This window comes from Drosophila navojoa, chromosome 3 (genome assembly GCF_054131105.1).
Source record: "Drosophila navojoa isolate 15081-1374.11 chromosome 3, UAZ_NAV_1.0, whole genome shotgun sequence".
Taxonomy (NCBI): Eukaryota; Metazoa; Arthropoda; class Insecta; order Diptera; family Drosophilidae; genus Drosophila; species Drosophila navojoa.
In genome coordinates this window covers 27,429,713-27,457,527 of record NC_142891.1, presented here as the reverse complement: position 1 = coordinate 27,457,527, position 27,815 = coordinate 27,429,713, and the positions used below count along the sequence as shown (strand labels likewise).

Below are 27,815 nucleotides of genomic sequence, written 5' to 3'. Positions count from 1 at the left end.
ATAAGACTTAAGAGTCAACAACAACGATTACATCATTAACAAGTGCGGAACAAAATTTGAAAGCACCTTACGCTGCCCCTTGGACTTGCCTTCAATGCTCATCTGAAGCCTTTACTCTTGCTTTCTATTCGATGGTCAAAAGAAGAAGAATAAGAAGCAGAAGCAAGGGGTTAGCATGTTTCATTAATGCCTGCCTCTGCCTTATCCTTGAGCCAACCACCGACTGGAGCTCAGGCGAGAACAAAACAGAGAGCCCGAAAGAGAGAGGGCGAAACATAAACGTTTTGCTCGTTAAGTAAACTCATAAAATAATTTCCAATAATCTTTAAACAACCATAAAATTAACGGCACGTTGTCGTTGTTATTGTCGTCGTCTGCTTGGAAGCCCCCGACACGAAAAACCAAAACCAAAAAAAAAAAGTCAAGTGTGTCGCCTGCGCGCTCTTCAAAAAAAAAATCTTGTCAAGTGTTATAAATATTTTTCTACGTTAAACAGAAATAAAAAAAAAAGAAGGAAATCATTTGAAAGGCCTTCGCGTAGCCACTTGAGTGGCTGGTCCGTCATACAAATAATGCCCAATTCCAAATCCGATTCCCATTCCCATTCCAGTTGCCATTCCCAAACCCATTCCAATGGCAGCATGTGCGTGCAACAAAAGTCCCGTTTAGGCGTTAGCATGTGTGCCACAAATGTTGCCTCTGCCTTTGCTTCCACTTTGACTTTGAGTACAACTTCAGCTTCTTCCTCTTCTTGCTCTTCCTCCTCTTCAACTGCAGCTCAACAATTACCAAACCCATTAAGTAAACTAATTCCGAAAGCGAGAGAGAGAGAGAGAGAGAGAGAGAGAGAGAGAGAGACGGTACGAGACGAGCTCAATAAAAACAAAACTCCAATTGAGATTCAAATCAAATAAATCAAATTGAAAGCAATGAAAAATCTAAAATCATTTAAATACAAGTTCTTTTTTGGTTCGGTAATTCAATCCTTCAGCCCCAGTGGCAATTAAATCAAATTGTTCGAACGCCTACGCCAAGTATCTAGACTCTCTCTCTCTCTCTCTGTTAATTGAACTATCCTGTGTGTATTTTATTAGATCTCATATTGTTTAATTTTAATCGAATTCCTGGTTAGATAATTGTTAGTTTAAAGAACTTTTCAAAATTAATTTCTATTTTGTATTTAAACAAAATCAAAATTTCGATTGGCAATTAATGGGAAAATGGTTCTTCATTAAAATACTTATTCAATTTAAAGTCATGCATTTTGCGCAATTTAATACAAATAAATAAAAGTAATAATAGTAAAAACTATTCTCTAATTCAGAATGTCCTGTCCTCTCTCAATATCTCACACAAATTTATCTTAATTTTTCTATTATAATCATAATAAAAAGGTCGAACAAGAAGAGAAATAATTGCTCCGCTTAAAAATAAGGCATCGGATTACATTAGATTTACTTTAAATGGAGAACATCATACTTTTTCCAACTTTCCCCTTTTAGATTTTTTCTCGTTATTATTTTTCTCATCGTCATTTTTCATATTTTATGTGCTCCCATCAAATTTGTCGTAATTTGTCCCTATAATTTTCCAACTAGATAGGTAAAATGAAGTGCCCAATTTCCACGAGAATTTGACACCAAAAAACATGGAGCATCCAAAAATAGGGGGCCCAATATGAACGGGGAGCAGAGCAGCGTCGCGTGCGCTGCAGCAGGCAGCCCATAATATTTATACAAAATTATTTGTATTTAAAGTCTTTTCTTTTTGGGCAAATGGAAAATTGAAAATGGAAATTGAAATGAAAATGTGGCTAAGCAGTTGCCACAACAAAAGGAGCTGCATTTAATAGGCCCTAAGAGCAGCCAGCTAAGCCGCCTTAAGCCCCTTAAGTAGTTGGGCATGGTTCGCTTCCCTCGCCCCCTTTTGCTGCCAGCCAAGTGTTAAGTGCTCTGACACTCTTCGTCTCTCTCATACATATATACATATATTGCTCGATTCAGGCATGCGAGAAATTCCTTGAATTCTTGCGCAGTTTCCGAGCGGCGCATGTGAGGCGGATGAGGGCGATCTTGAAGATCTCTTGAGGGTCACAGGCAAAATGCGAGGCAATTGAAATTTGTCGCATTTCGTGGACACTTGTTGAGCGAGCGGCAAGTGTGAAGAGAGCTCTCAGCCCAAAACGTGGCAGATAACTGTAACAAATTGTCTACGCTTGCAGCTGCAACAAGTGCCCTTAACATGTGCTAGCTGGACCAGCAGGCACTAAATGGATCTCAGCTCGATGTTTGTCTTACATTTCAAGATTTTATATAGAAAACTAAGGCATATAGTAAAGTTTGAAGTTCAATAAAAGTATCTATTTTGTATCTACTTGAGGAAGATTATACTAGACACAATAGTTAGGAAATTCAAATAAATAAATCCGTTTTGTAACTGCTTGTGAAAGATTTGATATAAGAATAAATATTGTATGATCAATACTAGTTAGTATTTGAATAAATAAATGTTTAGAAAATAAATAAATTAGGACAAAAAATTAAGCTTAAGCACTAATAAAACATTTAATTGAGACAATCGGACTTGAGGAAGTTTTAGATATTTGCATTGAATATATACAAATAAACAGATTTCTTCGAAATAGTATGAATGAAGTCCAAGAAAGAGCTTGAAGAAACTATGAAAAGGCTATATATATGTATTCGTCATTTGATTGTAAAAAATTCGAATGAAAACTAAGAGTTTTCAACCTATTATTCCTGGTGAGCTAGATGGATTTTCACGTTTCACGTTTCAAACTTTCGCAATTTATATACAAATATAACCCTCATACAACGCTGATCTATTAAGCCAAGTACCACTCTTCGATATTAGAGTTAGGGCTAGTGCCGAATTTAGAGCTTGGATACTATGCTCCATATCTCTGGTTCTCTCTGACATATCATGTCCGCATCAAATCGGACATAAATATCAACGTAAAAAATTAAATTGAATTGTCAATCACAGTTTGAGTGTCATCAAATAATTATAAAGAGTTAAGCAATAAAAGATACTCGCATAACTCTTGTATTACTTAGTCAGTCCTTGAATTCGTCAATTGATAACTCATTTACTCAAACTGCTCTTCGCCAAAGGTTTCTTATAGAAACTTTAAAGTTGTTTGATTTAAATAAAACCTCTTGTTAAATGTTGCAATTGCAAACAACTTTCACCCGATTCCCCATTTCTATCTAAAGCTTAGTTCTTTAGTTCGTGCTATCCTGTCAATTACTCAATTAGGTATCTGGATTTAAGCTTACCGATTGCGTTCATGTGTGTCCGTGTGCTCTGTTTTGGGACGTTTAACCTATAAAGAGAGAGAGAGAGGGAGACAGAAAGATGCAAATGAAATAAAATATATAAAAGATATATGTGCCAAAGCTGGCAGAAGGATTATCCGCACTGGCTTTACATTATTGTATTGTATTATACAAGAGCCTCGAGCGATTTCGTTGTTGTTTATAAACAATGCCGATCGCTCCAACACCTCGCTGCGCTGGTTCCGCTGAGGTGGGCACTTTTATTGCCCAAAGCTCGCTTTTGCGACGCAATGCAAGCAGAGCAAGACAAAAAAAGTTTAGGAAAAAATGAAATAACAAAAATAATAAAAACTAAACAGGGGAAAAAACAGCACATTTTACATAATTTGCATTCAGCATGAGCTGCGCCAGCGAATTTAACGTGCGTGGGAATATTTTTGACCGGGTTTTCGATGGCCTGACAACACTCCCAATCTCGGCGCCATTGCCCAATCGCCCCATTGGGGGCCATGTGACGAATGGCCAACAAATTGCCTCGGAGGGTGCGCCCAGCAGGTGGCCCCCAATGGCTCCAGCGACCCAACGATAGAAGCGGCAGAAGGCAAGCTAAGCCGACGAACGAAATGCCAGTTAATTGAGACAGGCCAAGGAATAACATTAGGCAACAGATGATGACAGAGGTAAGGAAAATGTGTATTCGTATATAGAAGTGAACATAGATACAATGTGGGCCAAATTAGTATAAGTAGCTAGACCCAGAAGGGATAACCGATAAAGACAGCACTGAAAGAGCTCATAGATTTCTATACTTAACGACAGATTGCGTTAAGGATGATGAAAGTTGATAAGACAGTCCAAAAAAATTCAAATGAAAAAGTTAAATACATAATTAGAAATTAAAGGAATACATAATTTAAATATAAGGAATAAAGAAGCTTTACACGAACAGTATTTATACCCATGAATTAAACTCTCCAACCATTATTGCCAACCTATTTCCCAGAAGGAAAGGAGTGGAATTTTGGAAAATTTCACAAAGGTGCATATAACGGTATACTTTAAATATAAAAATTCCATAGAGTGGAGACATAGAGTGGGATATATATGATGCCAAGAGATAATGAGAAGTAAGAGAAAACATAGCAACAAGAATAAATACACATATAATTTGCTATTGCTCTAAGTAAAAGAGCATTTATATATATTTTTTTAGACGGCTAGAAGAAATTTATCAAAGCACAAAAAGTAGAAGTAGAAATGAAAATAAAAGAATATCTATAGAAAGTGAATAAGAAATTAAATCGAACATTTTGAATGAAACGGAAGCAGGATGCGGACTATCGTGAGTCTACAAAAGTAAAATAGACACGAAGAACGAACGTTTGTTATCATTGAAAAGCTAAAGCACGACTAAAGTTGAGGAATGCCATGGATGCTCGAACAGAGGAAAGTTGTAGAGTGAAACGGAAGCCGGATGAGGGCTTCACTAGCTCTGCCCTGATGATGGCTTACCTACAGCAGGCAAAGCTGCTGGAATCTTGACTTTGATGGGGCATTCGTGAGCCGCTTGTGATTTTTCATTTTACTTTTTTCTCAGTTTTTGGGGCGCAGCTTCCATTGGCCACACAAGAGCGCACGCACGCCGATCGCACTGTCCATCATATTTTGGAGGCTTACGCTTTGCATTTTGGCAAATTTATTCTCAGCGGACTTTCAACGGTAGCGTTTAATGACGCGTTCGCGATGCGGCACAGCTGCATATTTCTTCAGGGGGGCTGCTGAAGGTACTGAAGGTGCGGGCATGGGTACGGGTAGGGGCTGGGCTTGCGTGCTGCACGATGCTGTGTTCTGGCTTTGGTTTTAGTTTTGGGAGCAGGCAGCAACTGAATCCGAGAGACACGAATGCAAAACCGAATGCAACGCAACCTTTTACTAAACTAATTTATGGCACAAGCTGACAACGTAAACATTAACACAGAGACAAGGAGGCTGCCTGCTCATCACAGGGCAGCCAGAGAGGGAGAGAGAGAGAGAGGGCTATAGGACGAGCGAGACTGTTAGAGAAGGAGGCAGTTACTATATAAAGACCTGTTTTGAGCATCTTTAACGAAATTCCTGTGATCGTAATCTTTTGTCTCTCTGCTGCTTTAGAAGAAGATTAAAACAGACAAACCACACACACACACACGCTTACACATGCACACACACTCGCACATACACAGACGACGAAGACGGCGACAAATTTTTTATTAACTTGCCCGCCTGCAACGCTCGCTTGGACCCGAGTTGTGGCTATGGCTCTGTGGCTCTTTGGCTCGGACCCTACTAAGCCCCTAACCGATAAACATCGAAATAAACAACAAAAATTTGTAGCTCCCTCGCGTTGTTGTCATTTGTATTTCGATTGTTGTTGTTATTGTTATTGTTGATATACCCTGTATTGATTAACAATAACTGACGTAGGGTGCCCAGTCATAGGAGCTAGAAATGCGACAGGTGAATAACAGTTTATGCTTAATATATTATTCATTTTATCTGATAAGTTGTTATCAATAACAATGCTAGACTAACCGATATATATCGAATTATTAATTGTAAATGCCTTTTTATTATAGATAACGTATGTTTTTTGTGCAATCGATAAATATTTGTTAAGCATTTCATTTCATTTAGAATACACCTATAACTAATCACATTAGATACTGTGGCAATCGAACGTATATTTTCGACTGATAAGTATCGATAAACCGATCTATGAACTCGCACCACAAAATATATTTTTAGCTATGAATGATCATTTGTCATTGATAATGTCGATAAAATGCTACCGTCAAATGTTATCGCCATCGATTAATATCGATACCCATATTTAGCAAAACATAAACTGTTTTTTCATCTTATTTCGATTAAAAAATATGTTATAGATTTTATAGAAGTGAGGGTGCCCATATCTTCGATTAAATTTACTTGAATGAGAGACTCGGAGACTCAAAGTTTCTATTACAACGGTACAGGGTATTGACTAGCAGTTCACTCTGTGGGCCTGTAGCAACTCTTACTTGTTTTTATACCCTGAACCCATTGAAAATGGGAAATCAGGGTATAATGTTTTTGTGTAAAAGTATGTAACAGGCAGAAGGAATCATCGCAGACCCCACAAAGTATATATATTCTTGATCAGCACGATGAGCTGAGTCGATATAGCCCTGTCCGTCTGTCCGTCCGTCCGTCCGTCCGTCCGTCCGTCCGTATGAACGCCGAGATCTCAGAAGATATAAGAGCTAGAGAGCTGAAATTTTTTGTGCATACTCGTGTATACCATACGCAGTACGAGTTTGCTTTATTTTTTCGATAACTCATCCGATAACTTTCTTATCGAGAATAATCGAAAAATTGATTTTGTTTTTTGAGCCTCATTGGAATACTATTAGACATAGAGACTTCAGATTTACTGTGTATATATATATGATGAATACAAACATTTTGTAATCAATAGATTTTTGATACCACGCCCCCTCCGCCCCCAATTTGCAAAAAACGTATTTCAAGTACTAGAGACTTGTGCTTTAGAATGTACACACATTTTGACCATATGATTACGCTCTGAAAATTTCATTAAGATTGCATGTCTACAAAAAAAGTTATTTATCAAATAAATTCTCATACTATTGCCCACACTGCAGCGCAGCCCAAGCGCAGTCGCTGCTTACTGCGCAGTTAGCAGAGCGCGGGCGCGTGAGGGTGGATGCATGTGTATGTATGTGTGCGTGCATAAAAGAAGTGTAGAATGATAAGAATATCAGCTTGGAGGGTTCAGGGTATCTCCTAGTCGAACAGTCTCGACTAGAGTCTTCTTACTTGTTATTGCTGTTGTTGTGCGCTGCGTTGTCTGTGGGGCCACGACCTATGCGCCTTAACACTTTGGCACGTTAATTACGTGGGACAATCGACAATCGCCAAGTGTCAATCGCTGCGGCCATAATCAATATTTTGACTGCTTGCTCAGTGGTTGAGTGGCTGAGTGGCTGAGTGGCTCAGATGGATCTGAGGGGATTCTTTCTTTCTTTCTTTCTTTCTCTCTGGCTTTCTTGCTGGTGGCACATAAATTACATGCAGCGCATTGTCGCAGTTGAATTATGGCGTGTTAATTTTTACGATTACGGCTTAAACTTAATTAAAATGTGATTAATGTCGCCAAACACGTTTTGGCCTTTTGCTTCATCATTTCTGTTTGGTTTTGCTTTTGTTTTCGCTTTTGTTTGCCTTTTCTGTATGGGCCAAGCTCCTTAAATTGTCGTAAACCCACTAAGAGAAAAGGCACCAGCTCCAGCATCAACTGCTCGATTGGTCAACTGTTCAGCTGCTCAACTCCAGCGCTCAGTGCCGTAATTTATGCTCTATTAATATTTCGTCTTAAGGCCCGTTTGCCCCACTCATTGGCTCCAGCGGTTCGTGACGCTGCGGCAGAAATTCTTGGGCCCAATGTCTCGCCTGGCTATTGCCTCGACTTTGTTTTAGCCAAGTGCGCAGAGTCACCCATAAAAAAACTTTTCGACTTTTGAGGCTAGTCTGTGGCTCTATTAAATCTGGGGTCCCGTCAAGGGAAGGCTGGAGCTTAGCTTTACTGCCCTACAGTCTGCTCCTTCGAAATTACTCATATTATTGGAATAAATTGATTCAATTAAAGGGAGTCAAATGAAAGATTCGAATTGCTCTAATTAACCAACGAAAGGAACTCGTATTTATGGACATGGGATCTTATACAGCTCATATTATATGAATTACGGACTTTGATACAGATTCTATTTATAACAGAACTCTTGTGCATAACGGCGTAATAGTTAATTATTTGTTAATTATTTTAACAAATAAAAAAATACTTTGAGGTTAGAATTTTGTTGAATTCTGAAGAATTTTCTTGTATATAAATTAAATATAGTTACGAACTGTAAATTCGGTAAAAGTAAACTCGAAGCTACGTGTGTGAACACTCAACTTAACATTTGTCCACTCAACTTAATGTTCTCACATTAGGTAAAGGAATCGGAATTATTCTTATGAAACTTCCTGACGGTATTAAAAATTCAAAATGTTTATGAATAAAGCCCATACATATATATGTATATGCATACAAATATTTTATATTTTGTGAAACTAGTAATGGACCTTTAACGAAAATACTCTTCAAAAATTACTTAATATGAATCAGATATCGGATTCTAAGATCAATTTCCTTACAAGTCCCACTGCAAGTGTTGGTATATAGGCAAGTGTTATTACGACTCTAATAGTTACTCAATGTTTACTAGAATTTTTTATTACCAAGACACTAAATTATTATAATTATAATATATGTATATACTTGAACCTATGTAGTTCTTATTAAAACTGTCTGATAAAATCCACTTTACAATCTTTATACTTGACACTGGAGTACTGCAATAAATTTAATTTGTGTATATACAACATTCTTCGATTAGAAATACGTTTCAGACATACTCTAGATTCGTATAATGTTTTACATACACATATGTACATATTCCATTGTTTGAGTACATCTTTCCTAACCAAAGGTGTTTTTAGTTCATATTTCAAAAGGGGGCTTCTCTACTACTACTAAAGTCGCCATTGCTTAATATTTTAGTATTATACTGATCAATTCCATTCTTAAGCAATCATTTTCTTCCTCGACTCTAATAACTGTTATTTATTATTAAATATTTTTATAGTTGGGTATAATTTTTGGCTCAAATCCGATCATCTTCCTGTACGTTCGCCCCCAAACTGAACCAATCCTGAACTCTATTTAGACTTTGTCACACTGTCTCCGTGTATGGAGAAGCCCCACAGATAAACCACAAAAAAAAAAAACAATAAAGTTAACCGACGGAAAAGCCGCAGACTCGACGTAAAAGTTGCATGATTTTCGAAGAGCTGAGAGTTTGGGTTGAAGAAACTAACCGTAAACCGCAGCACTTTTGAAGCTTCTCGAATGCTTCGCATGATTTGGCTTAGGCCATAATTATTGTTGTTTGCTTAGTGCTTATTGATTACCTTTGGCTCAATCATTTTATCAATTAATCCGCAACGGGGCGCTGCATAGTTGTACGGCATTAGGGTGACCATTTTGCGAGGATTTCTTCACAGCTATTTGGCAAGTGCTGAACTTTTGTCGCTTGTTTTATGAAGTCTGTTTTGAAATCGAATGCGTTGTCATTTGATAAGCGTACTATATTACGCACACTAGCACTCGCACACATACACACACACGCACGCGCGTATTATATGGAAGATATTGTATATAGTTTTCTTTTCTTTTGTATTAGCTTCCGCTCGGCGCGCTCTGTTGCGTACGCCTTGAGTAGCTCGAGTAGACTGAACTAAGCAGCGGCTCGGCGACTGTTCGAGTGAACTTCAAGAGTTCGGTTTTTTCGATTCTGAGTGAAAATCTCAGCAATGGGCGAGCGAATGAGAGGGAGAGGGAGAGAGAGAGAGAGAGAGCGCACACGACGCTCGAGACGAGTTCCTCCTGAGCGTGTGCACCAGAGCGACGCGGCATGCGACACGACCAGCGTGCCATCTCGCTCGCACGCTTTGCAATGGTGCGCGCACCTTTTGGCCCCGCCCAGCCAAGCAGTCGGGGTGGCTCGTACCCATCTATCTATTTTATTTCTATTCAAAAATATTGCTACCCAAAAACAAACGAAGGAGAGAAGAATGAGAGTGCAAAACAAATGCTTATGTCAATCAAATATTTTTTTGGCATTTCAAAATGAAAAATCTAATTAATGCGCATTAATTAATCAAATAATTTTAAATTAATTCGCACAAGTCTGTCCAGTTACTCGGCTCTACCTATAAGCCATGTCCAGGTCCACGCGCATTTGAATACACATGTTATTTAATTCATAAACACGATGATTAGCGTAATTGGATCAAACTGTATATACATATCTAAATATCTTCAAGCATAGCCGCACACCAATAGATATCTCTATGCAAATTATATTGTTTATTGAATAAATCAGTTCAAGAATAATGATGCGGGTGCTTAAGTATTCCAGTTTAATTCTCTGCCAGTATAAGTGGTCGAAGTTTGCTAATTTTCATAGCAATCAAACACGTGATTCCAAATGATTAATACCGAATAAAAATCGACAATTTAAAGATTTGAAGAAAAAGTAAAACTGAGGAGAAATTTAAGATTTATAAATGGCAAAAAGTAGGTCTGTACGTTCTCAAATTTGATTTGTTTAATTTGAATAACATTTAAAGATTTTTTAAAAATAAATTTGTAATATTGTATAAACTTTTAGAAACATATTTTAGCTCCTCAATTTATATTTTGCTGCATTTTGATTTTGATATTTTTATATATTAAATTATTTTATAAATCAAATAAATTTTTAAACTTCATATAATTTTGATTATTAGAAAAATAAATATTTCAATGGACTATTCACATGTGACATAAAAAGCATAAAGGTTTTCATCATCAAATACAAAAGTATTCGGAAATAAAATATTGAATAGCTTGTATCAAATTCAATTACAATATCTACTGTGGGTTGAAGTAACTCCAAGTATAAACCCAACACCTGCATATCCGATTTGGACTAATGTAAGCCAAGTAAGAGTCAAATACTATTTACAAATACACTTAACTATGTAATTTAATAATCTATTTATAAATAATTCGAGTCTATATATCGTAGTTCGTTCGAATCGACCAGGTGTTGTAATTGCAGACACAATTTTCCTTAAAAATAAATTCCCTTTGCCGTTTATATGCCTCTTGCTTGTATATGTATATTATGTATTTATTTATTTATTTTTAGTTTTGTAATCTGTTTGGAACAGCTGATGGAAAGTGCCTCTGAGACCAAACAGTCATAACCATTTTATAAACCATTTTATTTATTTAACGCTTAATTTTATGAAAACGTCTAAGTAAACTTTCGAGTGTTGGGGCGACTCTGTCTTATCGGCCATATGGAATTACACGTAAACAAAGCAGGCTCATAATAATAACAATAATAACAGCAGCAACAACAACACGAGACAATAAATAAAATCAGAGAACTCACACACACACACATACACACACACACAGACGGACCAATCGATTCATATGCCCTGGAATTCTAACTAATAAATCCACTTCCCCCATACCCCCCATACTACCTCTCCTGCTTACCCACACAGATGCCAGACAGCACCTGTGTGGGTGGGTGTGGGGCAATACGCAACAGAATATACATATATAGATATATATTGTATAATGTGTGTGTGTGTATATACGTGTTGCCCCTCAGGTAATTTAATCTGGCACACAAGACAAATAAAATATATTTATTACATAATTATTGATTATTTTTAAGCAAAATAGTTCGAATGCCAAAGACAAATCCGTTGAAAGGCTTTTAAAGAATTAAAGTTGTAGAAGAACATACACTTGGCGAAGTTCTAGTTGCTGAACATCTTCATGACCAAACGTTAATAAAACATTGACATAGAACTATATAGACTTTTATAGATTAAAGATCAAATATAGTAGAGCACGGATTAAATATCTATATAGGCTTTCAGTTTTTAAATATTCAAAACAAGCTAGTCTGATATATACAATATATATTCACATATGATCATGGTCCGCATATTATCATTCAATTGAAAATTGTAAATCAGAGTAGAATGAGCTATGAAAATGAAAGATTGCTGTATAAGAATTCGTACATACAGTATATTATCTAGCACATATCATATACACACTTATGCAAACAAATATTTTATTAAATTAGCTATAGTTAACTATATATTTATTATTATGCAAGTTTCATAATTTTTTTAATGACAAGTATTTTGAATTTCATTCAAGTTACTTACAAAAGTCAGTTTCTAGCTTTTTATGTAACTGCAATTCGTCTACAGCTCCCATTAATCAGCTATTTATTAATTATTTATCTAGCTGGCTGTCTCTCTCGCTCTCACTCTATCTCACGCTCTTGCCTTCTGAACTGCAATTCAGAATAAATTGTAATTTTTTGAATGGAACTGCATTTGCTTGTCTGGCACATTTCGTAATTTATTCATTTGTTTGTGTAAACTATGTTAACGGCTAGAATATAGCGAACTTTACACTTCGTGCAGACATGTTGCATTCCAGAGGGCTCCTTTGGGCTATGTGGCTCGACTGGGCTCTTCTATTTGATGTGCGGACTTTGTGGTTAGTGCAATTGGTTGTAGTGTGAAGCGCATGCCTCAGCGGTTTTTCTCTGAAATTGGCATAGAATAGTGCAGGCTGCTTGTGATGGGAGTGATGGGAGTGAAGGGAGTGAAGGGGCGAGGATCGTGTGGCACGATGTCTATATCAGCTTGAAAAATGCCTTTGCGAATCAGACCTTTGGCATGCGCTGACAGCGACATTTGAAGAAAGCCCCTCCCCTCCACTCCACACTCTACATTCGCCACTCGCGACTCTCGTCGATAATCGTGTATCAGCAGAATACGTCTTGACCCAATTGTAGGCCAAAACTCGGCTTGGCATGACGCATCGCCAATGTTCTTCGCGAGTGTCGAGCTAACACGACAAGCAACAAACAAACAAACAACGACAAATGACAACGAGCCACAACAACAACGACGAGCAATTGGCTGTGTTTTTACCCAGGCTGAGAGAGCTTATCTAGATGCTGGAGTCAGGCCAAACTTCAGATCAAGTTGTAAAAATGCGTTGAGCAACGCCTTGGGTGCGAGTGAAAATGAGAGAGAGACAGCGAGAAACAGCGAGAGAGAGCGAGAGAGGTGAGGTGGCTCAGGTGTTGAACCCGCTTGAACGCTGCAAAATGGCGCCCAGGTCCAAGACCCCCAGGTCCACCTCTGCCTGGCTGCATTAAATTAATACAGCACCGGGGAGGTCCAGCCCGATCAAAACTGAACGTAAATCTTAAACACTTTGTGCTGCCTGCCCCTTCACATCCGCCTGCTGCATGGCCTCCTCGCCTGCTCTCGAGCGCACGATCAGCACGTTCACAGCGGACGACGAACGAGTCGGCCCCAACTCCAACTGCAACTCCAACTCCAAGTCCAGCTCCAAACAAATGTGCGCGACTCAGCAAACATGCAGGAGAGGCAGCGACTGGCCGCAGCTTCGCGAAAAGAAGAAGCGAAAATATCTGCGAACGCAGCGAAATTGTAAATTGTGCGCAGATTTGTTTACAGACAGCCAGAAAGCACTTGGTGCTACTCTCGTCCCTAGTCCCTCATCCCTCGACTCCCAACTCCCCAGCCTCTCGACTCTCGCTGGCTGATGATCGCGCGCAGATATAATTGACGACATGTTGTCTCACGATCGTGCTAAACCGATTAAGGCATATTTAATGCCCGACTCGAATCGATTCCATTCGCGCCGAGTCAGCAATCGAGCAACTAAAAGTAAGCCCGGCGGCCCATCGTTGGGTTAAAAGTGCGCTACGTCCGACGAAGTGTGTCATGCACTTCCGCTAACAACAACAACAAGAACAACAACAGCGCTAGCAACGGCAGCAACAACAACAACCCAAACAAATTGCAATATTTTGTTTGCACAATTTCTCATGGAAATCGAATTTGTTAACCGCAATCGCCTAATTGGCTAATTCCTGAACGTTTTTCATGCCAAGAAGCAAAGCCAAAAGAAAATCGCAAAACTGATTTTCATAAATGCTTGCATATTAGCGCAATAGAAATAAAACGTTGCCTTTAAAATTAGCAAGAAAATTTCTAAAAATAAATAAATTAATTTTCCATAAAAATTAACAAACTGCACCAAAAATTTGGCTAAATTTTTTGTTTGTGCACAAATGGAATTTATTACAAAAATATATATGCAGATACATTGATATAGTAGTGCGATCTTAAAGTTGGTTAGCGGAAGATAAGCACATGAATTTAGGTAAAATGCAATATAATTTAGTATTATTATTAAACCTTAACAAGAAGATATATTTTAGACAATGATAATGATAGATAATAATGTAGATGATATTAATAATCCTGCGTTTTGCTACAGCTTTTATATTCGAATAAAAGACAAGTGTGACATTCCAAGGCAGATCATAAAATACCATTTATTAATACTTCTAAAATATATCTGATATAGCGTTTGGGATTCCAAAAACCCAATGTAAATTGAGACTAGATATGGGACAAATAATTTAAATGCTTATATTGCTCATAAAAATCGTATACATATAAAAGTTATATTTCTAATGGACCTCCTTAACTCTTTCCCCATTATGAAGGGGAGCTGCAGTTGCGTCTTTGATATATTCAAGAGAAGAAAAACAAACTATTTTTGTTGTACGATTTCAAAGCAGAAACTCGTATAGCTTAATATGCTATAAAAGCAGATCTTGAGGCTGCTGAACTGGAAGTGCATAAATAATAAAAAAACAAAATATTAATGTGCCAGTAGTTCTTTTTTTATGAATCAAATGGAAGCGAAACAATGACTTGGACTATTTGCGCGGACCCTCTGAGACGTACCGAAAATAAACCGTGCCAGAAATTGCATTTGCGCTTTATCAGAGAGACGACGACCCCACAGCTGGGGTTCGGGCTAAAGGGGAGCCGAGATTCACACTTGCGAGTCTCTATGGAATGAATGACCACCGGGGTTGCCAGTGGAACGCCTCGTTTATGCTTTCATTCCGCTGAAAATTATGCGGAACCCGTGTTTGTGTTTGAGGCACGCGCCAATCGGCAACTGCAACCGCTACGGCGGAGAGGCAGGGGACAAAGCTAAGAGACAGCGCAAGAGAGCGGAGTGGGGAGAGGAGGAGAGAGTGAAGAGTTGCATTGCCATGGTGACCTCAGAGAAACACAAACATTGGTCAGGAATTTTCATTAAAAGCCGCCACGGACACAACAGCCACCCGGATGCCCAGTTGCCCGGACAACTTGCCACCCACGTAGAGCCCGAGAGAACGCGAGCCGTAGAGCTGAAGAGCCAAAGAACTGGAGAGCTCGGCAGCGAAGTGTGTCAGCTGTCACTTGGCATAGACATCAAAACCGATGAACACGCCCGCCGCATAATGCCAAAGCCCACCGAGGGGGGAAGGTGAACCAAGCAGGTTGCTATACCCTGCACGGAATTGGTAAGGCGGGTAGATTAAATGTGTGAGAAAATAATACTAAGAGAGGGTGAAATCAGTCAAATGAAATAGTTCTAAGACAAAAAGCTGTAGAAAAGCGAGAAGTTTATATGATTAAAAATTTTACTATAAGAAGGACTGTCTTACGATTTAACTAAAATAATATCATAAATAATAAAAAATAATAGCTTAGGTCCACTTTAAATCACATGGGATCAAGGCTTCGTCATTTTATTTTATTTAACTATTTAACTACTTAAGAAAAATCATTCCAACTGCGATTCCGACTAAAGTCTATTAAAATGTTAAGCTCAGAGACTTATTACTAATAAAAATGATAAACATAATATCATGTATTTAATAAGCTATTAGATACATACATTATATGTATCTTTATGTAATAGTAATTAAGAGTTCATTTCGCTGAAAACATTAATAGTCGTATCATATGTAAGTAGATATTCTTGACCTTAGTGAATTCTTCGACTATAGTTATATACATTATACATAGATTTTATATAGATTGCTGAGGCAGTGTAAGCTTTCAACCTGTCGACATACTTTTCCTACTTCTATAAGTTAAATATTATAAATGAAGTCCAGATTAATACATCAGGAATTTTGCATAGAGAAAAGATGCAATCGAAACGAGTCAATATTTAGATTTGTAATATGCCTTATAGTTCTATTACTAAAACAATGCATATTGACAGCTTAATTACAGGGTATTTGTAATGTCTGGCTGCATATCCATGGCAGGTTGGTTTTACCTGTGGGAACGACTCTCTAATTAATTTAATTATGCGCTCTCGACTTGCGCGTGTCAAACACGCAACAACAACAACAACAACAGCAGCAGCAAATTAAATAGTCACGCCTGGGCGAGCGAGTCTAATCAAATGCAGCCCTGCGCGTGTGTACACTGTACAGTGAACACCAGCTCCGGGCGCCACCGCCCGCAAGTAGGCAGCATATGTTTTCACTCCCTGCTGTTGTTATTGTTGTTGTTGTTAAGCTGTTGCTAGGCCTATGAAATTTAATTTGCCAGCGCGCACTGGAAAAAAGCTGGAGAGAAAACAACCCCTCGACGCGACGCGCTGCGACTCGTTGCGAGCATCGCTGACAAATTGAATTTGTAAAGTTGCCCAGTTACAACAACAAATCATTTTTTGTGGGCTCAGTGAAGAAGGGTCCAGAGTCCAGGGACCGGAGTCCGGAGTCCGGAGTCCGTCATCCCAGGGGGTATTTGTGGATGTTGTGTGGTAATCCTAGCCATGTTACGCGCTGACTTTCGCAAAAGTATACTGAAATTGTAGCCGAACATTGGCTGAGGAGGACGCGGTAAGGCGGTGGGGCGTGTCAGGTCACAAACAGCCTACGACAAAAACACACTCAACACTCGACACACACAATTATTAACACTTATTAATGTTGAGGTTTTTATATAGATGGCACCCCTGGGCCTCAATTAAAGTCCAAGTGCCAACAGCTGCTTCAATCGCACTTCAGCCCCTGTTGGTTCAGGGCGCACTCTCTGAGGGGGCGGAGTGGCTTTAAGTAGTCATTAAGATTGACTGCGATAAGATTTGTGTACATAGATATTTTGCTATGCGTTGGACTCTATTGTTAACAATAAGTTAACGTGAAAAGGAACTTCTGAACTCTTATGGTACAATAATAGTTCCGCTCAGTCAGCTAATAAGCCACGATTCGTGACTCGTGTTTGATTCGTTTTTTACAATGTACATGGAGGAGTTGTTCTTTTAAACCGACATATTCAATTGAGCTACCGAGAGAGTTCATAATTGTTCAATAGAAATAAATCGTGAGCCATTGAACTATATTAGCTAACAATCTATCTGATTTGAATTCAAAATTTTTCGAAAAACTAATGAAATTTTTTAATACATATGCTTAGACTAGTTATAACTTAGATGCTCTTGATCTCAAAATACATACATATTAATGGCTACATACTTAAAGTTAACCAGAAGGACGGTAGCCTTGAAAAATACCGCATTCAATAAGTTCAAGTTTAAGCAGGAGGAGGAAACGCCCCTGGCAACTTACATTTGGCAATATAGAACTCGGAAAATGATATATGTTATTTATTAAGTAGAAAACAATTTTTAAGTTCTTTAGCTCACTTTTTCTTCAAGCTCACAGCTGGCACTCAGACACAATCTAGCCTTATGTCGTTATTCAACCCCCCGTGAGAGCGCGCCCGCTTTCCCGACAAGCCATTGACAGCTATTGTCCACTAATTAAACAACAATGTTGACCTATTCTCAAGATGTCACGGTCAAGGTTCATTGCGCAAATATTTCTTACATTATTTTTTTGTAAAAAAATCAATATATTTTTATAAATTATTGTATGAAATCGGATTCTTTGTTTGCTAATTAAAAATTTGATTGGCAAAGTGGAGAACAACCCTTGGATATGACTCTTAACATATTGTAAACCCTTTGCACGCAAGTCCTAACCCTTTGTGGGATGTGAAGGCATAATCAGGGAAATATTGAAAATGTTTTCTTGTAAAATAGGGGAAAACAAGGTGAAAAAGAAATTGCGTTCTTGCAGTTATGTAATCAACTAAACAATGAGCAAGAAAACTCAAGGATCATATGCTTAAAAAATAAAAAAAAAAAAAAGTCTAGGTAATTAAAACACTGTGGAAAACTAAAGATGAAGGCCAATTGAATTTACGATTAATTCTAACTAATAAAGTTTGCAGTTTATATACTACATATGTATATGTATATACTATACTATATTTGCTGATTAATTATTATCAATAATTATATAACAAGAGCTAAGCCGAGTTCACCAATTAACATATGTATACTAAAATAAATAAATTCTATTCGATTGCAATTATTTCAGTAATATATCTTATGCAGAAATATAATATAGAAAATATATCGAAAATAATACTTGAAGTTTTTGTGCTCATTGTGAGTGATGACGGTATATTAGAATCGGAAACTCCGTAACGGCTCCCTCTGCATTATGCTAACATCTATTCTGAGAATCATTCAAGGGCTATCGCTAGTGCAATAGCTCTTCTTATTCCCTTTAAGTGCGTATCGTAGATACACCTGGCATAGCTAATAGATGGATTCTTTATTTCTGCTGTTGGCAGATTGGAGCAGAGCAAGTTGCTTCCATTCGTCACATGTGATTCTCTTTATTGAAAGCAAACTGTAGCACAAACTGTGCCAACTCGAATTGGCAATCTAATACCACAAATGGTCGTCGTCGTCGCTATCAATTACACGACTCTCGAGGCAACCCTAGCGATTCGTGGGATCGGTTTCAGCACAGACCTTGGCCACATTAACTCGGGCTGTGCCGCAAGAATACACTACATATATATATAGATATATATATATGTATGTATATATAAATAGGTATAAAATAGAAATAGAAATAGTTGATCATTTCCGTTAGACTTAATTACTTAAATCGCAAGGCCGCTGTTGGGCCATCCCATATCCCATTACAAGTATGCCAAAAAAAGGACAGCGGCAGAAAGCAGGTGGGCATGCACGACTTGGAGATATGCTGTATGAATATGTAATTTTTTTATTTAATACTAAATTATGAATATGAACGCTTAATGTATAAAACTGAATTATATTAAAATTTTAGTAATACCTACAAAATCATACTCTTTTATCGAGTTTAAATCAATTTAAAAAACCAAGTGATGGGAGCGAATCGACTTTCATATATCAAATCTAATCATCATTAATGGACTCAGGAATGTAATATATTATATACATATATGATAATTATAAATGTTAATTAGTAGATGTATGGAACATATCAATGAGTAAATATATGTTGTAATATCATGTATTTAAGCAATCAGAGAATTGAAACAAAAAATCAATTCAGTAACCTGTGCTGATTGGTTTGCTGAAAGAAATTGCAGAAAGATCTATGTAATAATCCTAGGTAACAAAAATTGATAATAATCGATATTAGGAAAATAGTTATACTATATATCGAACCGCAAATACCCTTTACAGCGGAGCACAGAGTATTTAATGAGCATAACTCAACTGTTGCTGGCTAGCACAAGTTTTCCAAGCCAGCCTAAGTTTTTGCGGCGTGAACAGGTGCGCAGATTTCATACATGCATAACGTATATAGAAATGCCTTTTTATAGAATTTCAGGGAGCGATCGAAGTACTATCGAATTTCGGGTTTCAGCCTCCGCGCCAATCAATGGGCAGCAAAATGCGAGTGCTGTAAATGATTTGCTGTTGTTGCTGGCATTTTGGCTGCCAATTGTGCGACTCGTGATGCAGTTTTTCCGTTTCCCAGGGCGAGCGAAGCCTCGAAGGAAAAATGTGCAGCACGAAATTTGATATTTTATGCGGAGTGTCCGGAAAAACGACGTAGGGGCAGGCAGTCGGCCATTTCGTGGTAAAAATTATTATGAAAAACAGAAAGAAAAAAAAAAACAGGAGAAATAGAATTTAAGATAAACTGTCACGACTGCTAACGAGCAATGCGATCGCAGACAAGTCAAAGGTCGCACGCTGATTGCCGACAAATTTGTCTCGAAAAACTCGCGAGCCGCTTAATTGCAAGCAGCAGTGGAGGGAGCCAGAGAGGGGGAAGAGCTGGCAAGGCGGAAGGGTTGCATGTCGCTCCACTCGCGCACCAGCTGGCCTGACAGCCTGTCTGCGCCTTTTGACTGACATCAGCCACACCTAAGTAAGCCCAGAGATAACTCATCTTCCTGGTGCTTCAATGCAATAAATAGTTTAGACACTAGTTCAATTGAACTTTTCTTTGCTGTTTTGCTATGTTTCTTGTTCCGAATCGGCTTTTATTTGGCTATATCATTCATTCAGTCTCAGTCTCAGTTCATTTAAAAAATATTTTTTAATCAACTCCTTTTATTGAAACATTTTTCAATGAGTCAGTTAGCTCTTATATTCTACGATTTGTCCATTGTGACTCCTAGACTCGTTCATTTTACTTCTAATAGTAGCTTCTATAGCTCACTATTCTATAATACTCCACACGTCCAATAATACTTAACAGAACGCCTCAGTCTCCAGTCTCTGAACTATTGAACTGGATCCGTGATCGGCGTACCACAACTCTACCTGATTGAACCGGAAATGAGGCACAAATGTCGAATGCGTTTTGTTTTCACAATCTGCTCTCCACTTGACCTCGTTGCCCCGCACCGCGACACTGTCGAGCAAAATCAAAGTGCCGATCCGCGGAGACACCATTATACGGGGTAGATATGGGGCCAAATGGGGTAGATATACCCCTTGGCCGGGTGGCATGCGCATGTCAAATTCTTGACTTGGCAACAAAATGTTTTACATCAATTGCGAGCAAAGTGCCGCACCATGTTTTCCAAGAAGGCAACTGGAATTATATACCCAACAGCCAACAGCCAGCAGCAGCAGCTTCATCATCATCACCCCCATCATGATCATCCGAATCATCATCAGCAAGCAAACTGTCAAATAATTATGACAAGTTCATTTCGTCGTACTTTAGCTCATTTGTTTAGTTCCCATATTCTATATATTCTCTCGTATATATAGTTTTTTCTGTTGTTCCGCTTTAACGAGAATTGCTGTAAACGGAGAGGCAGCCCCCGACCCCACCGTTCGATACACCACACCTATCTGTTCACCAGTCAAGCCCCTTCCCTGACCAAGCACCAATTATCGGTGCGTTGTAAATATGCGCCCTTTTGATGTGACAGTTGCGTATCGCGGCGTGTCGATCAAAAGCCAGATAGATGCGTTCCTTGAGGAGAACCATAGATTCTTCTACTACATAGACTATATATAATAGACGAGCATATACCTATAGGAAAATACATATATTGGTAACTGACTAAAAAAATAAATGTTTTAAGTAGGAAAAGTAGAGTCTATTATAAAAGCAAGTAATTCGTTTGATTGTCTACATGAAATACAAACGAGAGTAGGAGAACTTTTATTGTGATATAAAGCACAGATTGCTTTTCCTTCAAAATAATAGGATATTATTATTATAGTGCTATTTATCATAATATAGTATTATAATGGAGGCGACTATATCTATCACTCCACAATATTAATTATTAAATAACAAAAACAACTCTTAGTTTTTCGGATAATAAATTAAAGCTCTTGGATTTCTATTAACTTTCAAGTCTTTAGAATCTAAAAAATTGGAAGGACTTCAAGAAAAGCAACATACTCATGCTCAAAGTAATAAGTAAGAAGCTCATTATATTTGCAAGTCCGCCATTTCGAATACTGCAATACTTTTTAATTTATCCAACGAAATGGAATAGGAATAGGAATAGGTTTCTTCAACGAAAGACAAGCCGAAACTTTTCTGCCGTGGTTCTGAGTATTGAATGGACTCTTTCGGATATTTTGAAACACTCAGCAAAAACTTTCATCAATGAAATACCCATTAGTGTCTGGTCTAGCTGTTGCGTTATCGGACACTTTCAGCCAGATCTATTTTGAATGATTTAAATGAAAATCCGGAAAGTATATAAAAATAGCGGCCATCGCAGCTATCTATAGATCTCACAGGTACAGCTCAAAATATGCTGTCGAATGTGACAATTGATTTCGTGCAGACCCGCGACACGACTTGTCTAATGGTCTATTCCATTCTCGATCTGGTCTATTTTCGGGGCTGTCTTTTAAATTTAGAACAACTGCCGGATGAGTCAGAGGTACGCAAATCCTCGACTGACCAAATATTTGCAATCATTAGCGGGCATTAGGGCTAAAATCTAACGAAAACAAACCACTCAGGTGTAGATGCAGATGCAGCATCCGGGCAGGTTGCTCTAATTTCTTCGGCCTGGCACGCCTGACAGGCGACATAAAGCAGGATGATGGGCTAAGCTCGACCGGATTACGTGCCACAGCACCAGGACAATGGAACGCACAATGCAAATGCCTCCATGCGGAAGGTCCTTATAACATATACACAAGTATATGGGCATGAGCGGCAGGAGCTCTCCCTGGCGACGAATGAGTGGCATTTGAGTGGCTGTCACATTGCATTTCGTGTAATCCAAGTAACTCGCATGCTAATTTATTGCATATATTTTGTGGTTTTCCTTAAAGCAAACATGACGTCAGCTCACGTCTGATAAGCCGTATAATGTCGCAAGTAGGGGATGCGATTTGCACAAAACAAGTAGCAAATGAGGGTGCAAAGTAAAATTGAAAAAGAAGTGATTTATTAAATTATTTTCAAAAACATTCGTTCAATTTAATTTATGAAATATGAATAGGATATTAGGAAATTTAATACTAAATAATATGTATACAACTGTATAAAAATAGTTTTTATAGCTGACAATATGAATATAGTTAGAGAAAAAGCAAGAAGTTTCTGAATATTAGCAAGATTTAATAATAATTTACAAATGTTCTTATCGAGATATGTACATACATATGTATATGTATATATACATGTTTGAAATGTTTCTTCCATTACCCGAAATAAGCCTTTTAAAAAGTTCGTTTACTAATAGTAGTTAACGACATTTATGCATTGATGGGAAGAAGATCAATTTAACCTAGATTATAAAATTATATTTCCTTTAATATTAATTGTTTCTAAAAAATTCGAATATGCCTTATATACTTTAAAATCGAAATATAGTTGACTAAGTATTTAAGTGTTTATTCTAATAAATTTGGATTGATCTCATAAATTGCATAAATACTTTCTCGGAATACCAGAATGAACATTTTGAACATTTTCTTATTATGCATATCATTTATAAGTATTTATATGCTTTATAAACTAGAAAACAAAACGAAATGACAAGATTAATTTCAGAAAATAAATTCAGATAGCGAAAACATGGGTAATGTTTCTGTATATGTAATTAATAGATGAATAATATTTAAAATAAATTAAAAAAAAAAAAACACCCATTAAATATTGAAAACCATTCATGTTACCTCATTTTCAATGGGTTCAGGTTATAAATACAAACAGAAGGTTTCTATTCGCAGCAAAACAATAATCTGATCAAAATATCTTTTCTTTTCTACATCTTTAAACAGATTATTTGCAGATTGAGCAATTTTCTAATTGTACACCTAGACTTGCAGAATCAACGTAGTTTGAAACAGCTGAGAGAGCGCTTTACACGATCTCAAGTCCGTCAAATGACATTGGACGTAAACTCGATCCTCAGACATTTGTAGTCGCAGCCCGTGCCCATATGACGACGGTCTTTGCCGAGCTTTGGCCCCACATATTATTTATTTATTTAAGAGTTTTGTTATTGCTACTGCTGAAATCAGTTTCAATGCGGAAAACAAACACAGTTAGAGCCGTGTAAACAAACAAACAAGTTCATTTGAGGGACCAACTCACTCTCCCTCGCTTTCGCTCTGTCGCTTCCTCTGTTGCTATCTCTTTCGCTGAAGAAGTACAGGTAGTGCAAAGTACAAAGATTCCATCTCGTGCCTCTGGCTACACTTCCTGTGCCACGCCCGGCAAATACATCGATGAGCGGCAGAGCATCGAGACCATTTGCCATTTAAGCCGACCCCTGACCCGATGCCAGGCACAAAAAGCGGCTTAAGAGCGCAAAGATTGCAGATTATGCTGTAAAACTGTCGCAGGACATTAAGCCGAGCCTGCCATAATTACGCTCTCCTGCTCCTTCTCCTTCTCTCTCCCCCAGCCAACACAAACAAAATAAAAAATAAAACTAACATTTATATGCTGTGCGAAAGGGGCGTGGCTGTAATGGAGAGTGCTGGCAGCGAAGGGCAGAGAGAAACGCATAAGGAATTAACAAGCGAATGCAATTTAATTGTTACCATTAGACTAGTAGATATCCTGTACAGATGTTAGATACCCTGTAAATATATATTAGAAATATGTATGCTTAATATCTGATATAGATAATATAGTTAAAGTTGGCCGAAACATACAAGTTCTGAGAAATTTTGCAATTCGATTGTAGTTCGATATTTATCGGAAAGGCTGCGTTACTAATGAATATAATGGAATATCTATCAGATAACATTAGCCAGAGATTGCTGATTGCCAAATATATCGACATATGGATACCGGAGATCGTCTTCAAATAACTTCCGATTATAGTGAAATCATATAAAATATCACAATACAAAATCTAAAATCGATATGTATACCTTTCCAGTTCTTCTACAGCATCTTCTGCTCACTACACACACTTGCCCAACCGCAACATACCCATTTTTAAATAAATTTGAGTGCTTGCAGGGTATAATTAAAAAACCCGCAGTGTTCAAGTGCTGCGGGGGCAACAACAGCTATAGCTATAGATATAGCTATATATGCCTGTCCCCCACTCTCCTCGTACCACTACTCCCCTGACCACGACTCCTGCTCCTGCTGCTGCTACTGCTGCTGCTACTGCTGCTGCTGTTTGTATTGTTTGTTGTTATAATGGCGAGCCCGTAGCGCACAACAACGAAAAGCGAAAAACGAAAAGCGCAAGGCATCTGCAGGGCGTCCTTTTGTACATTTCGCCTCGTTGCTCTGCTGCTGCTGCCGCTGCTCCTTTTGCGACTCAAATTTCAATGAAATTATCCTGACGGCATTTGTCTGTCTGTGTGTGTGCATGTATGAGTGTGTGTCTGAGCACAACAATGCTGAATAAAAATTTCGCTGAAATTATTTGCTAATGGCTTCAACAGGAGCAGGAGCAGGAGCAGCAGCAGCAGCAGCCTGGACGAGTGCTCAGCCCGCAGAGCTCGTCGTTCGCGTTGCTCCGGCATTTGCATTTATGAGATTGACAAATAGACAAACAAAATGGCGTAGCTGGCAGACGCAGAGGCAGAGGTAGCATTGCCAGCTTCGCCCCAAAAAATCCCATCGATGTACGCCATTTTGTTGCTGCTCCAAATATACACAGTAAATAATTTTAGGGGGACTATGGAGAAACTAAACTGAAATAAATTTATTATTGCATTGATATATGGGGAAAGATATGGAATACCCAAATTGTGAATAATGTTATTTGAACTGAACTCATTCGAATATCTGAATTATTATTATTACATAGTCATGTATATAATAAATTATAATTGAATAGCAGCGGCGCAGGTAAAATAAATACCTAACGATTGATATTTTAGTTTTTCTTATGAACAATTGCAAAACAAAGGATATTCAATTTTATGCATGTTTAAATGAGAATTTTCTCAGTGTATTTTTGCTATTTGCTTGTTTCGCCTGGCAACACCAACAGTAACAGCAACAACAATAGCAATAACAACAGCAACAACAGCAACAGCGACAACAGCGCAAATTGCTTTGCTCCAACAACTCCGCTCAAGTTACGCCAGCTACAGGCGGTGGCTGGGGGTGTGGCACAAGCTAACAGTAATGAGACTGGCTGTCCGGGCAACCAACTGACAGGGATAGCAAACCAAAAGACAAAAAAAAAGAGAAAGAGAAAGATAGAGAGAGAGCGTACACATAATAACTGTCAATCAAAAAATGAATCAACAACGCAGCAAAGATTTCTACACAGATCTATACATCTATCTACATATCTGCAGCTCCGGTTTGACCTAGTGCCTTCTGGTATTTGTCTTCACATTCACATCCACACTCACATATTCACGCTCATATTCGAATTCGTTTTGTTTGGCCCTTTGTGGTTTTATTTCTGGTCAAATGATTCACTCGATCGACAGGATCCTTTTATTTTGTTGTGAGCCCTTTTTAAGCTGAAAATTCCCTTTTGACTACTGTCTCTTGGCCCTTTGTCTGGCCCAAGTATTTAAAGGCTCAATTCTTTTGGGTTCAGTTCAGTAGCCAAAGATTTGCAGTTCTGCTCTGCCTTTTTCCCTTTTTGTTTTTGATTTCTTACAGCTCACTGAAGGCTATCTCTCTCGCATCTAGAACTCGATCTAGGGTTTGGTTTAAAGGCTTGTAATTAAGAGCAGTTCATGTGGAAAAAAGATATTAAAATTTCAGAATTACTGGAGGCTTAAAGCAAAAGTTGGAAAGTTGAAAAGTTAGTCTTAACAGCTGAAGAGCTGTGCATTATGCAATATGTGTGGTCTAAGAAAATTAAATACTCGACTTGAAATTGCCAAATATTGAGAATATTGATTAGCATTTTGATATTAGAGTTAAATATAAATATTGTAAGCATTACAAACCCTTTTAGGCCAATTCTAGCCAAGCTTCTAAGCTATTCGAAATTCGAAATAATAAAAATAAAAAATTCAGAGAGATATATATCAATGTATATACAATATTATAAATAAGATCTTCTGCAATATTTGGAATGTAATAATTATATAATACATCAACAATTATATTCAGTATTTAATCTTTCTCAATAGTCCGATCCATTCCATAGTTTGGATGATGAACAAAACTATATATATTTGATGTTTTTGAGAACAATTCAATAAATTCAATAAACAAAATGAGAAAAAAAAATTATAAAGAAAAAAAAACTTATTTCTTGACAAGCAAACAAATCAATTCTGTCTCTTAAACTAAAAGGATCTAAAGAGTGTACGTAGAACCCTATTAAATGGTATTCTGTAATGATAAGTGACATAAGCAGATGAGGAACTCAGATAAACATAATCCGTTGCCCATTCGACTGAGAAGGAGGAAGGGAAAGGAGAAGCAACTCCAAATTAATAATAAAAAAAAAACAGCGAATCGAATCCGTTCCTCACCTTGTAGTAATCCAGCGTTGAAAAGTTTTGATAACACGGCACATTATACAACATATTCCAAGTGTTGCTGGTTTTGTTGTTATCGTTGTTGTTGTTGTTGCTTATCAAGCCCGCTGCGTTTGCGCAAACATGACGATCGTTTAATCGGGCAATTAATTAAAACTTAATGAGTGTTAACAAATGCATATAAAACGGAACAAGTGTTGATTAACGTAACAAATTTGTGTGCATAATTATTTTGTTAATTTCTTTCAATAATTTTTATTGCACGCGTGTCGTTTAATCATACATTTTTCGCCAGTGCTAATTGAGCAGTTCCGTTAGGCGAATTAATTTGTGCCAAATTAATTTGAACGCTGCGAATTTATTATTATTTTTTATATTATGCTTCTCTTTCTTTTTCTACTTTACTTCTCCCTCTTTATATAGCCGTCGGCACAAAGCTTTTACCGTTTTATTGTTTCAGCTGTCATCCGCTCGCCCGACGAATTGTCACATAAAGCTGAGTGTCAACTGAATTTGCCCAATCGCCCATTGGAAAGCGTCGGCTGCGGCGCAGCCAACAAACGACGACAACGACGACTCCGACGAAAACGAGGCGAACAGCGAGAGAGAGGCAGACGAGAACGACAATAACAACTACAACTACAGCAACAGCAACA

At 37.9% G+C, this 27,815-nt stretch overlaps 1 protein-coding gene across 2 annotated transcripts in view; it reads right to left on the bottom strand.

The window, feature by feature from the left end:
• The window catches only part of eya (eya transcriptional coactivator and phosphatase 2), a 31,140-nt gene extending 3,454 nt beyond the window's left edge, over nucleotides 1–27,686 (bottom strand). Inside the window, exons 1-2 of one of the 2 annotated variants that reach the window (XM_030385958.2) lie at nucleotides 27,154–27,686; nucleotides 3,300–3,346 (exon numbers count right to left, since the gene is read on the bottom strand). In XM_030385958.2, the coding sequence (XP_030241818.1) occupies nucleotides 3,300–3,346; nucleotides 27,154–27,207 (101 nt within the window). In that variant the 5' untranslated portion in view covers nucleotides 27,208–27,686. Of the gene's footprint in view, nucleotides 1–3,299; nucleotides 3,347–9,353; nucleotides 9,688–27,153 lie in introns of those variants that run through there. The other variant, XM_030385957.2, reaches the window with a different exon arrangement.
• Nucleotides 27,687–27,815: the final 129 nt, after the last annotated feature.